At 41.0% G+C, this 12,766-nt stretch overlaps 2 protein-coding genes across 3 annotated transcripts in view; one reads left to right on the top strand and one right to left on the bottom strand.

The window, feature by feature from the left end:
* The window catches only part of tbc1d22a (TBC1 domain family, member 22a), a 127,450-nt gene extending 124,155 nt beyond the window's left edge, over positions 1–3,295 (bottom strand). For both annotated transcript variants that reach the window (XM_073480716.1, XM_073480715.1), the window contains exons 1-4: positions 3,088–3,295; positions 2,556–2,612; positions 622–805; positions 185–434 (exon numbers count right to left, since the gene is read on the bottom strand). In XM_073480716.1, coding sequence (XP_073336817.1) covers positions 185–434; positions 622–805; positions 2,556–2,612; positions 3,088–3,149 — 553 coding nt within the window. In that variant the 5' untranslated portion in view covers positions 3,150–3,295. The remainder of the gene's footprint in view (positions 1–184; positions 435–621; positions 806–2,555; positions 2,613–3,087) is intronic.
* A 2,539-nt stretch (positions 3,296–5,834) lies between these two features.
* Positions 5,835–12,766, top strand: part of cerk (ceramide kinase) — a 41,614-nt gene continuing 34,682 nt past the window's right edge. The window contains exon 1 of the mRNA XM_073480793.1: positions 5,835–6,081. Coding sequence (XP_073336894.1) covers positions 5,913–6,081 — 169 coding nt within the window. The 5' untranslated portion in view covers positions 5,835–5,912. The remainder of the gene's footprint in view (positions 6,082–12,766) is intronic.

Raw genomic sequence — 12,766 nt, 5'->3', positions numbered from 1 at the left:
GAATCACAGCCAAACTTAAACGCAGACTCAGGTAAACTTTTCAGAACTATCTTAGAGGAGTTTCATTGTTTCTTTTTAGATCCTCCGCAACACTAGTGAAGCACTGAAAGTAAAGGCAGTCGAGCTTTCATTGTGCAGGCGAGCCAGGAAACTTTTTGGACACTGAGCAATGGCGCTCACTAACCTTTAGGTGACCCAATTGGAGCTTCGCTGTGGGACTTCACTAGGCGGCCATCAGTGTAAGGGCTGCTTTGGGAGGCAAACGACACCTCTGGGCTGGTCACGTCTCCTTCCACCACCCTGTCCTCCTCCTCTTCCTCGTCCTCCTCCTCGTCCTCTGCAGCCTCCTCCTGCGTGTCCTCTTCTCTCGGTTCCAGCTCTGTCGTGTCATCCTGCCTCTGCCTCTCCTGCTGCTTGCTGTGATTCTCGATCACCTGTTCAGTCAGCAGAGAAACAAGGTGGTGAGCCTTAGGTTTTACTGATAACAGACAGAACTTGTAAAGCTCAATATAGAGTACTATAAAAGTGTCCAATGTTATTTTTATTAATAAGGCCACTGTGCTTCAATCAAGACTGAAGAAGAAAAGCATGCATCAGGTTTAATTGTATCTGGTTGTTCACCTTATTCGCCGTCTCCATGACTACCTCGATATTAAGATTCTGTGCAGCCATAGCCAGCAACTCGTCGTCATCATCTCCAACATCCCAGGCATCACTTGTGATGCTCTCAAACTCCTGAAAGGTGGTGGCCTTCTTGGGCTTGCCTGGCGTGGCCGGAGGAGGCTTGTTACCTGCTTTAATCAGGCTGGAGGACAAAGACAGGGCCGTGAAAAAAGACAAGATAAGGGAGAGCGAATAAGATTAAAGACATTGAGAGAAAAGGTGAGGGAGAGTGTGGGAGAAGGAAAAAACAGAAGCGGCAGAGAGGCCAGGAAATGAGAGAAAAAGAGAGGGAGATAAAGTAAATAAGCGTGTCGACAAGGGGAAAATGACAGAGATGAGAAGTGAGTCATTCTGAAACTGACAGGTGGGCAAAGAAATAAAATAAACTAGGCTTAACAATTTATTAATTAATAAACACTTGGCCTGTACAAAGTCACTAAATTATCCACATTTTCCTGACATTAGAATTTCCATTAATAGCACAATAAAGACACACAGGTGTGTGAAACACCGCCTAAAGCCTTTAACACAAAACCCAGCTGAGTCTGACAATGTTAAAAAGACAGAAATTCACTGAGTTGCTGTGTCTGTGCTGTAGGACACCGTTTCATTCAACGGGAACAAGTAACGCAACAGTAAAAGAGAATTCAATTAAACTCAACCTTTCCTGTTTTATCATGCAATGCAGAGAAAGGACGGTGGGGGGGTGGAAAGGCAGGAGTGGAGGGAAGAAAGGGCGCAGATTTCTTACAAAGACTGAGATTACTATGATAAAGAGAGAGAGACTTGTCCATATTAGCTTACTTCCTTCATAACTTGAAAAAAGAGGGTCTGACAATGTACTCAAGCAAATTAAACTCAACCCTCTGTGGAAATCTACATGATTAAATATCAGTCAGGAGAAATAAAAGGATTATTATGTTATAACAGGCAGTTTTTTGTTCTCGTGTGTGTCTGTCTTTGTGTGAATAAAATGAGACCGGCAGAAGTAAATGACAATGGTTAATAAAAAATGTTATCTACAAACTTTAAATTTCCAGAGTCTACAGTTTTTTTAGCTGCTTACAAAACATATACTGCAACGTTTAGTCTTTTTCTTATTGGTTTATTCAGTGGTGCCCAAAGTGGGGGGTGGGCCAAGGCATAACTTTTTCATTACATAGTTTTTTTCAGTAATCCGTCACACCGAAAATTGCAGCTGTATTAAAGCAACAAAATGTAACTTCCTGGAGAAAGAAAGGTAATTGTCCAGTCTCATCCCCAGATCATCAGGGTTGGCGTCCGTCCCGAGCAGCCAACACAAAGCATTAGTCTTTGTAAGTTAAATTTTGTTGCTACAGACAAAATTTAAAATAAATCCTAAAGGAGTTTGCAAGCAAAAGACATGTATGTGTGTGGGTGGGGTGGCTTGAAAATACTGCTATCTACAACACATGGACATTTTCAAGCAACTTAAAATTCACATTCAAATAACATTATGGTTGCTGACCGTCCATGATGTCATAGGCGTTTTCTGGTGTCAGCTCTCAGCTGGCCAAACAAACACTTCCACATTCCTGATAAGGATGTGGCTGTTTTACAGTATCAATCTATTATAAAGCAGTTTCTGTCTTCATTGAGTAGCTGGGTAACTGCTCTTTTCAGATTTTTGTGCTGTTTTGATGCCACACACTTACTCTCTACTGGCAATCATGGTGAATTGAGATTATAAAAAACGATAAGAGCTCTAGTGAACCAGTGAATGAAGTCCTGAGTGATTGTCAACTTCAACATCTGGAGCAAACTGCTAGCATCAGCACAGAAACTCAAATTAGCAGAAGTAACACTTGTCCAAGCTACCTCAACAAGATTACAGAACATTTACATACGACAACGAAGTGTATTTAACTTACTTAGCATGAAGGAGAGGGTCGAAAGGTGGATGTTGTGCGCCATACACATGCTGAATGCTGAGGAAGTGAAGAAGAGAGAAATGTATGAGCTAATTCATAACTGGCTGTCAAGCTAGCCACGTTAGCTTCTTATTACCCACAACAATACCAGGTAATGATATGATACTGCGACTACGTGTGACGAAAACGACTTCACTTTGTTGTAATACCACAGCTACTCTATAATATAAAATGGTAGCTGTGTCATTAGTTACAACTCTGTGACTGCGGTGTGGGTAAATTGCTCCACTGTTAGCTGCTGTTAGCAACGTAGCTCTTAGCCAGCTAACAGCAGAGAGGTGTAAACTGTGAGTGCGAGGCTAATTTAACACAGACGCTGGTGTGTTACGAGTGTTGAAACTCGCAAACTTTGTGCAATAGGTCAGGACAGTCAGTGAAAGTGAAAGTTACGTTTGAAGCCCAACAGTGAAGCGTCAGCTTGAGCAAGGCTAGCTACGCTAAGCTAGCCGACAGGAGGGAACACGTCACTCACCTGCCAGGAACCTTCGCTGCGTTTCTTTTCCAGAACTGTTTTTTATTCCCGTCGGTCGACATTTTCCCTCTACGGCCCGACCAGTCCCGAACACAAACACGCGAACGCTGTCGTTATCTCTAAAACGTGAAATTTGTGTTTATTTACACCAGGTCCCCTCCTCCAAAACTCAGAAAGCTGCCATGTTGATACTGCCTAATCGGCAAGCAAACGCCGCTGTGATTGGCTGCAGCGACACTTCCTCGTTGTGAGCCAATCACAAGTGAGATTCGCCGTTAGGTGGCGTGAGAGGCTGCTGACGTAATGGTCCAGTGTCTTTGCCATGTTGACAGAAACTACAAGCTGTGTGTCAATCAAAGGGGAGACCATCAGCATCAGGACCACTTCCATAACTGTTTATAGCTGCAGCATGATCTGATGTATATATAGTTTTGTAAGGTTTACTTATTGATTAGTACTGTTTGGTATTTGTACATTAATATGCAGATTTAAGTTTGGAAAGATGGGATTTTCAGAATAAAAATAATGCATACTGATTGATGCAATATTCTTTTTACTGACTGCAGGTTTTTACAAACCAAAAACTACCAGGAAGCCATCGGTTCACACTCCCTGGGGCGTGGGAGGTAATCAACTAGATTATCATATAAATATGAATATTTACATTTATAGCATACTTGCACAACGTAATTGCAAAGTACAGTGGTATAGTTGTAGAGATACTCTCACCCTTAATTAGTTTTTGTCACTTGACATAAGGGGTCAGGATCAGTTCTTTTTTTTGCAGGCAGGTTTAAAAAATACTATAAATAACATTTAGTTATGAGCAGTTTTAGTATTGTATCTGAGGGCAGATGTTATGATTCCTATCAGTAAATTAGGATTAACCGCAGTCTATGTTAATCCTCAAAAGGCAAATACATTTTAAAAAAGACGTAAATGTGAGCAGATGTTCTGTGTTGCACTGACAGAATAAAGTAACTGATTTTAACACAGGAAGAAGTTTATTTGACTTTACTTCAGCATCATGCTGTTCAAATAGCGTGCATCTCATCAGGTCGGGGCAGTATAAGCTAGATGTTTCAAGGTTATACTTCCTGGGATTTACATAAATCATGAATTTACATTGTTAGGAGATTCATTTAAAATAATGTAAAAATTTAAACGTATACTTGCTTTGGTTTTGGGGTTAAGCATATGCACATATTCGCCTACAACGCCTCCACAAGCCATAGTTTTTAATCAAAAGCAAAGAATATCTCCTGCCCCTACATGAGGAGATTACACAGAGTGTTGTTGACCCTGAACATGAAAATGCATAAATTCAATATTAGAAGCAGAAGGTTTTTCTTTGACAACACTACCTCTGATTCACTTCTTTTTATCTGTCTCTGCTCTCTGTCACACACACAGAAAAAGAGAGAGACTGGATTAACTATCTTTATTCTTACAATATTTATTTATAAAGCCCCCCAGTTCCCATTCAACAGAAAGCAGAAGTAATGATGTTGTGGAGGGCAAACCCACTTAAACACAGTTTAGTCATCATTTTTTATTAATGTTGTTGTTTGCCTCCACGCAGTGTGAAGGTCATGAGAGGTTATGGTAATTATTCAACTCTTCGGTCTGGAACAGTATGGAACTGCTCTGAGTCATGAATTAAAGACAGTGTGTTTACCCAACATGCTGATGCAGTGTTTGTTACACAGGACTCAAACAGACAGAATGAACAGCAGGAGCTCTCACTCTGTCACTATTTCTCAGTACTGCAAATGTCAAATACGCCGTTGGGGTACTGGTATTAGAGCACCAGTGATTAGTCTCTCATTTGATTAGTCCATCAAAAGAAAATTGTCAACTATTTCGATAATCAAATTACTGTTTTTAAAGCAAAAATATCAATCATTTGCTGGTTCTACCTTCTTAAATGTCAGCATTTGCTGCTTATTTTTCTCATTTATGAAGGTAAATGGAGAGTCTTTGTGTTATGGACTGTTGGTTTGACAAAAGAAGTACAGTGAAGGCATCAGTTTGGGCATTAAGAACAAAAATTGGTGTTATTGGAAAAGTTGTAAAAGTTTATGTGTACTTCGGCATGTATGTTCTGCTAAAAGATTTAAGATTTTGTTATTTTATTTCCTTTTTAGAAAAAAATACAGATAGCCTAAACCTAAATGATGGCCAATAGCTCACCACAATTTAAAATGTTACACTTTTGACTATTTGTTTTTCGACTTATAAAGACAAAAAAACTGAAAATACAATTACAAAACAGAAATTAACGTCCTTGGTGAGGCAGCATCACCCACTGCTGATGAGTAAATCAACTCTATCACAAATTTAGTATATTGATATTAGCCTACAGATACCTAAGATCTTATTGAAAATGTCAATTTACTATTCCACCACAGGTCTGATTTTATTTTTTATTTGTAGGAAGTAATGTAACAAGAGTTTGATATAAGAAGTTTAAAAAATAAAGAAATAGGTTAAAAACCTAAAGATTAATAAATGGTTTTCAGTCATTCATATCATTCTTGTTTTTTAGTTGCATGATATATGCTTCATCAAAGCATGTCATATCATTTTTTGATCAGTATTTTCAACTGTATGCTTGTTGTAGGACCGCCTCGAATGGCAAAGTAGGCCAGTTTCATTTTCACTACGCTGTGAATCATCTTCCTCATACACGATCTTTGTCGCGTCCCCTCTCCCTCTGAGAGCTCGGGCCGCCCGGCTCTCACAACACACCGCACGGTGCACGAGGTTTGTGGTGCGGGCCGTAACAAAGTTGAGATGAGAATCACCGGACCGCAGCGACACTAATGACACGTCTGAGCGACAACATGGAGAAACCGGCCAGATTACTGTCATCGAGGCTCTATCAGAAGCGCAGACAGGTAGAAGTTGTTCTTAATCGCAGTGTTCTGGCGTGGAAGGAAATTGAGAAGAGCAAAAGACGGAGCTCTGGCACCAGCAGCGTCTCTGAGACAGGTAAGTGTGCCAGGCTGAGGGGGGGATCACTCTGATAGCTCTGTTATAATGTCACCCAAAACAGCTTCTCTTGTAGAGTTGAGAAATACATGCGAAACAGCCTTAATAGTCTGGTTAGAAATAGAGTAATACATTTTTAAGCAAAATCAAAAAAGGTCAAAACATCAAATGAGTATAATTTTATGAGAAAGTACCAATACAGTTGTATTTAAGCCTGTATGGAAGTGGTAGCCTAATTATTGTCCCACATGCAACAGTCTGAACATGTGTCTTCCCACTCTGCACTTATCAGGATCATGCACATGTGGAGGGGCCACAGTCAGCTCATGTGCTGCTGTAGCTGTGGTGTGCACACCTGCCACACAGGTGGGTCTTCAGCCAGTTAGGAGGCTCTGCTTATCACAAAGGAAACACTAGTAGGGGTATATAGGCCACTGTTATTTGAAAGCATATGTCCCAAAGGACTTCATTCAACCTGTCATCACCTCATTCATTAAAGGGGCTTCCTGCCCCAGTGTACTTTATGAAGCTCTCCAAAATGTCAGCTTTTTAGAACCTGAAAACTAGCCTTGTTTTCAGCTTGATCACTGTAAGTGATTGAGTTAATCCAGGAGAGTTTGAGGAAGCAAAAGGCAGAAATTCCCCCACCCATACAGCACTGGGAGTGAATTTGTAACGTTAGTTAGGTGTAACTTAATGTTTACACCCACTAACTGCCAGGTATAACAGGTTTCTGACCTCGCTGACCGACAAAACTAATGCTAAGCTAGCTCACTAATGCCTGTTCAGAATGATGAGTAGATGCAATATGGAAACTGCACTTTAATTACAAAGCTTTAAAGTACATGTCAGGTAGTTAGAGTTAGCTTAGCATAATACATTTCCCACTGAATTGTGGGCCTATGTAAATAAAACAACTTCATACATTTACAAAAGACTGTTAAGTAATGATATATAATCCTTAACTTTAAAGATTTAACTTCTTTAACTGTTATTTATATATTTAAAGGTTCAGTGTGTGGGATGTAAGGGCATCTATTTGCTGAAATGAAATCTAATATTCATAATATTTATTACATTCTCAGTGTTTTCATTGTGGATAATCAACTCAAATAAGAAAAGTTTTCATAACCTGAGAGGTGCGCTATGTGAGTTTTAGTTCAAAACATTTAAAAATGTACAAAAAAAAGTAGTAGTAATTTTTACGTCATGACATCTATGTCCGGTCCAAAGCTCTGTGCTAGTGGTGTAAACACCAACACTCCCCTTGGCGTTCTGTGCTCCCACTCTGGACCACTAGATGCACAGCTAATTGAGCTAACTAGCTAACAGCAACTACAGTTGTGTGAGTGGTTTTAGAAGCTACTGTAATTTCTCCTGTACGCTTGGTGTGAGGAGGTGTGTTCAGTTGGTTGCAATCTACAACCTCGACACTTAATCCTACACACTGGTCCTTTAATGGCGTAGCCCGGTTCGTAAATCACATCTGCGAAACTAATTCAAAGTTACTGAGAACTTTGGAGGGACTTTTACACAAACACTTTAGCTTGTGATGTGTTAATGAATATGCTGTTGGTGTAACCACCTCCAGGGTCACAGTTAGCTGCACTCCCAGCATACACTGGGTTAATGGTGTGTAACTTACATTGCCTTTGCAATAACTGCGGCTATCAACCAGTGCTCTGAATTTTGTCCCTTTCCATCCTTTGCATCAGACAACTTCCACTTAATCCAGATGTCCTTACAACCTCCCGAGGCTAATGTTTGTTCATCTAGATGAGTTCTCCGGTCTGCAATTACTGTACCACATCGAGTGGAGTGATTACAGCTGGCGCTGCACACTTCAAGTTTAAACCTGGCCATTGACCTTCCTCAAAGTGGTATCAAGCGCCCTATAATAACCCGCCGTAAAGACTTTCATTTATTGAGTCAATGTTCAATGCGGCTACATCAAATTCCCCCACCCCTCCCGGTGATCACTGTGACAAGAGCAGGTCAGTTTACCCTGGAGTTAGGTGTCAAACAAGGAGACTTTACCGGTAATAAATATCCAATACATTTAACATCAAACACCAGTGTTAAACAAAAGGGTCACATTCTTTCTAAGGAAAATCAAATGACTTAAAGTACTTCAGCAGGGCCAAAGTGTATTTATCTTATCCAGTCTTTGAGTGGAGTGTGGTTATCATTCGTTGTCAAATATCTAGTTAATCAGTGACTATATAGAAGACGGACGTGGAGGTGACAGGGAAATGTCTGATTGTTCTATTTCTGGACTCCACGTGACGTACGTGCAGTTATGTCACTGTGAGTTTACCTTAGATTTGGAGCTGTACCATTTCGCAGCTGCTTTAGACTAATTGGTGAAATGTCCTTGAGATGTTTGTTCTGGAGTTGGCAGGGTTTTGTGGCGTTTCATGACACCTGCATGGTCAGAGGTCCAGTGCCTACGACAGCACAGGTGACGCAAATGAATAAGCGAGTCAGGAGTAGAATAGATTATTTTTTCATGTTCCAGTTCAGTTACTTGAAAACGGAAACATGAATATATACGTTGACAAAACAAACTTGAATATCTGGAGAAATACAATAGATAGAGGGTGACAAGTTAGTGTCTGTTAACATTTTCTATCACGTTAAGAAACATCAGTGAATCCACCGCACAGCACTGAGAACACAGAAAAAGTTAATCCCAGCTGATAGCAGAAAATCATGCAGCGTGACTCAAGTTTGACAGGTCTTTCTATGCACATTTTCAGTTTTTTCCACCAGTTTTCTCAAACATCAAGCTGACACACAAGTGCAACGAATGCCAAGAGGAATTGTTCTGAGCGGTAAACATCACTCTGCTCTTGATGCTTCGGTTTAGACAACATTAGCGGATGTTACTGTTTGACATTTAAGTGGATTTGGACGAATCAGAGCGTCCGTCAGTCTGATGTGCTGAGTGGAGAACACAACAGGGTATCCTAGCCAGGATTGTTATTTGTTTGCACACAGATTTGCTTTCACAAACACACAAACAAAATCCAATCACTGAGATGGCATGGCCCCTGAGCCTGGAGCAAATCTTGTGTCCACATAATGCCTGAGTCACTCCTCTGATACAACGCGCCATCCCATCTTGGAGGGAAATCTCGAATAAATCATGGCATATGCTTTAGAGAGCGTCTCCCCCTTTCCTCCAAATCACTATGCTTAGCCAGTAGTACTTCCTCAGGCCCTCTAAGCCTGGATATCTCTCTTGGCCAGGGGGGGGTTTAGATATTTGCTTTCCCATATGGCAGAGCTGGATACAGATCCAAAGTGTTACAATCAGGGATTCACTTATAGCAGCGCTGGAAGTATTGGAAATCAGGCTGAAACAGGGTATCAGCACCGCAGAATTTCCTGTCATAAAATCCGATAGCAAAATCCACATATAACAAGTAAAGAAGCAAAACAAAGCTGCATGATATTGTGCATCGGGCTCTCACAGAAGTACAAGTATCAAACGTTTATAGAAAAAGAATACTATGCTATGCTCGCAGCTCTGTGAGGCTATAGATTTGAGCTAAATGCTACACATCAGTGTACTAATATGCTGATGTTGACGATGAAAATTTAACAACTCACTACCAAGTTGTTTCAATGCATCCTGTAGAAGTCAGGAGACCACCTAAGTCACTGGGATTCATCATCTGGGGACCATGAAAGTCAAAACCTTGGGCCTATTCAGCCAGTCGATGTTGAGATATTTCACTCGGTAAGTGAAAATCTTGACCTTTTTATTGGAACTAGTTGAAAAGTCAGGAGCCCAGCAAAGTCATTAGGCTTCATCCTCTGGGCACCATGAATATCTGTACCAAATTTCATGGAAATCCAGCCAACAGATTTTGAGACACTTGACTAAAAGTTAAAAGCAACCAACTTTAGTGTGCACTTACAGAAAAGTCAAGGCATCATCAAAGTCATTAGGCTTCATCCTCTGGGGACCATGAACGTCTAGATTTGTTTGCCTGTCTAGCCAGTAGATGTAGACATTTTTCACTGGAACATTTTGAAGTGAACATTTTGACCTTTTCTTGGCACTAGTTGAAAAGTCGGTTAGTTATTCCCAGTTATCCTCTGGGGGCCATGAATGTCTGTGCAAAATGTCATAGCAATATATCTGATAATTGGTGAGATATTTCCATCTGGACCAATGTGGTGAACAAACTGTCTGACACTAGATCCTTAGAGCAATAAACACATGAGAATGGAGATTCAGAGTTCCTCACAAAGAATGAAGGTTACAAAAAAGTAAGTTTCATATTGAAAATAATGACTTTTAGCGACTGGTACTTTTGGCATTGGCAGTGAACCAGCAGTATCATTGCACCCCTAGTGACTGTTCTCCTGTTCTACCTTCCACCTTTGCTGTCCTTTCTTCTCCATCTGTTTGCCTAAGCATTGGCTTAACAAACCCATTGTGCCTGGGAGAAATCCACATGTCTTGTTTGACAGCTCACTGCCATGTGTACCCAGGCAGATCTGTGCTTTGTAATCTAAAGCTGGTGCTCAATGCACAGGCCTGTCTGTACATTGAGAGACGGCTGCAGAGGGAGGCAGAGACATACAGAGAAATAAACACAGCCAGAAAGCGACAGCTGGAGATTGGGTAAACTGTGGTTTATATAGGCCCTTTCATTACATTGATTGCATTTATTTACCTGCGGCTTGGGTCAATAGGAGTAAAGAGTGGGACCTCTAAAGCTAATTAAACAGTGAATCAATGACCCGCATGATGACGGAGAGGTTGAGTGACAAGTCCAAAGCTTTCCTCTCCATGGCAGGGCATCTGCCTTGTTTGATAATAACTCATCTTATTGGATATATTGCAATACAGCACTTTCATACATGGACTCCTCTTCATCCAAGGACCACGTATGCTCAAGTATTAGGTTGCATCACCCGACAGCATTAACAGTTTATCAGTTTCACACCCTAATCTAATCCTATCCCCTCTCTTGCACCCATGTTGCATGTCACTTGCGATGCAATATGTAAAGGCAAAACAAAAAAACGGGAATGACATAAAACCAACATAAATCATGTGGAAATGCCTAAGAATGCAAGCGTTTCTTTCAGCTTGCACTGGCTTGTCCTCTAACACATTGTCAGTGCCAAACCACAGTAACAATAAAGGGATTACATACTGATCCACTGTGTAAAGGGAGGGGTGCAGAGAACAGCAGCAGAATATGAATATGATGACAGCTTGTCAGAAGACTTAAAGAAGGTGAGGCCAGGTGCTGTGCTGTCAGAGATGTATACACAAACACACACACAAACAAAATCTTGCGTGCGCATGTATGCCAGCGCGGAGAATATACAGCGTTGAGGTCAAATTCTGTACAATCATCTCCAAATCTGTCATACACTAACTCATTTTACTGACGACAGATTGTCTTGGGTTGGGGCTCTTCAACACCCTTGGGCGTGACGAGGAATTCACAGATGCTATGTTGTCATGAGGTTCTGTGCAGGAGACTATTATCTTCAATGGAATCCTGTCCGGTGGGATGCCATCCAGTTTTCAGGAAGCAGGATGAGCAGGATCATGATTCCAGTTGAACCATTTTAAACACATAAACCCAAAACAGGCACAGGTATTTGTTGATCCACCATGAAGGAACAAAGTAGTCTTTAAACTTTGGACCAATGTGGTGTGAACTTGAAGTACTTTTACTAAAGAGAGTTAGGATCATCAGTTGTCACAGGTGGAAAAAACTAACACAGCATCACAGAAACTGAGGGTCAACTCCCAGCAGTGGTGCTTCAGGCTTCGTACCATAAAGGCCCAGTTGCACCCGCCTTTAAAATGGGACATTTTTATACAAAAATCAACTATTTCAATGGAACCGCCACAAGGTGAAGTTTGTACCCTCAACCAATAGCAAACTTTCTTGACAGCCCTGATCATTGAGGTAGTTCTTTCTTGAGAAAGGTAGTTGAATGCTGAATCTCATTGCCAGGCCGTCAAATATCAATAATTTGGGTTAGAATTTCGGGCCGAATACCGACCCAAAACATCCATACTTGACGACCTGGGAATGAGACTCAGCAATCCCTACCTTTTTAACTGTGTGAACTTCTCCCATTAGCAAAGGTGCTAATGATTTTGGGAGTGAAAGGCACAAGACAGAAATATAGAAGACGCTCTGGAAACTTTGTTACTGACCAGCACCATCTTGTCCCCGTCTGGATAGCATGTTAACCATGAGCTCACCAACTTGCCCTACAAGTACATACTAGTTCACCGGAGCTCCTAGAACTAAAGATTTCAGGAAGATGTGTGAATGAATTTCACTGTGCTACTTGTGACCAGATCTTGTGGTGGGAAGCCTGTGAGGGATCATGTGTAAAAAGTGCATATAGAAATAGCCAGCCCCCAATCTATAGCCATCTTTACGCCAAAAGGCTACAATTCTGCTCTTCTTTTTCCTCTGCAGGAGTGAATAACAGGTCTTCTTCAGAGCCATGGGCTTGAATTACATAGTGGATCGTATTTCTACCAAATGAGCTGAATTTAACTGACCTCCTAAGCTCCATTATGTTAACACAAAGATCCTCTTTCTTCTATTATTATAGGATACAATTATTACAAAGACCAGTGGCTCTAAATCCTTCTGGAGTACAGCTTGATTTTTAGCCCTCCGGGTAG

This window comes from Pagrus major, chromosome 14 (genome assembly GCF_040436345.1).
Source record: "Pagrus major chromosome 14, Pma_NU_1.0".
In the NCBI taxonomy this organism is placed as follows: domain Eukaryota; kingdom Metazoa; phylum Chordata; class Actinopteri; order Spariformes; family Sparidae; genus Pagrus; species Pagrus major.
This window is presented reverse-complemented; position numbering and strand designations above follow the sequence as displayed.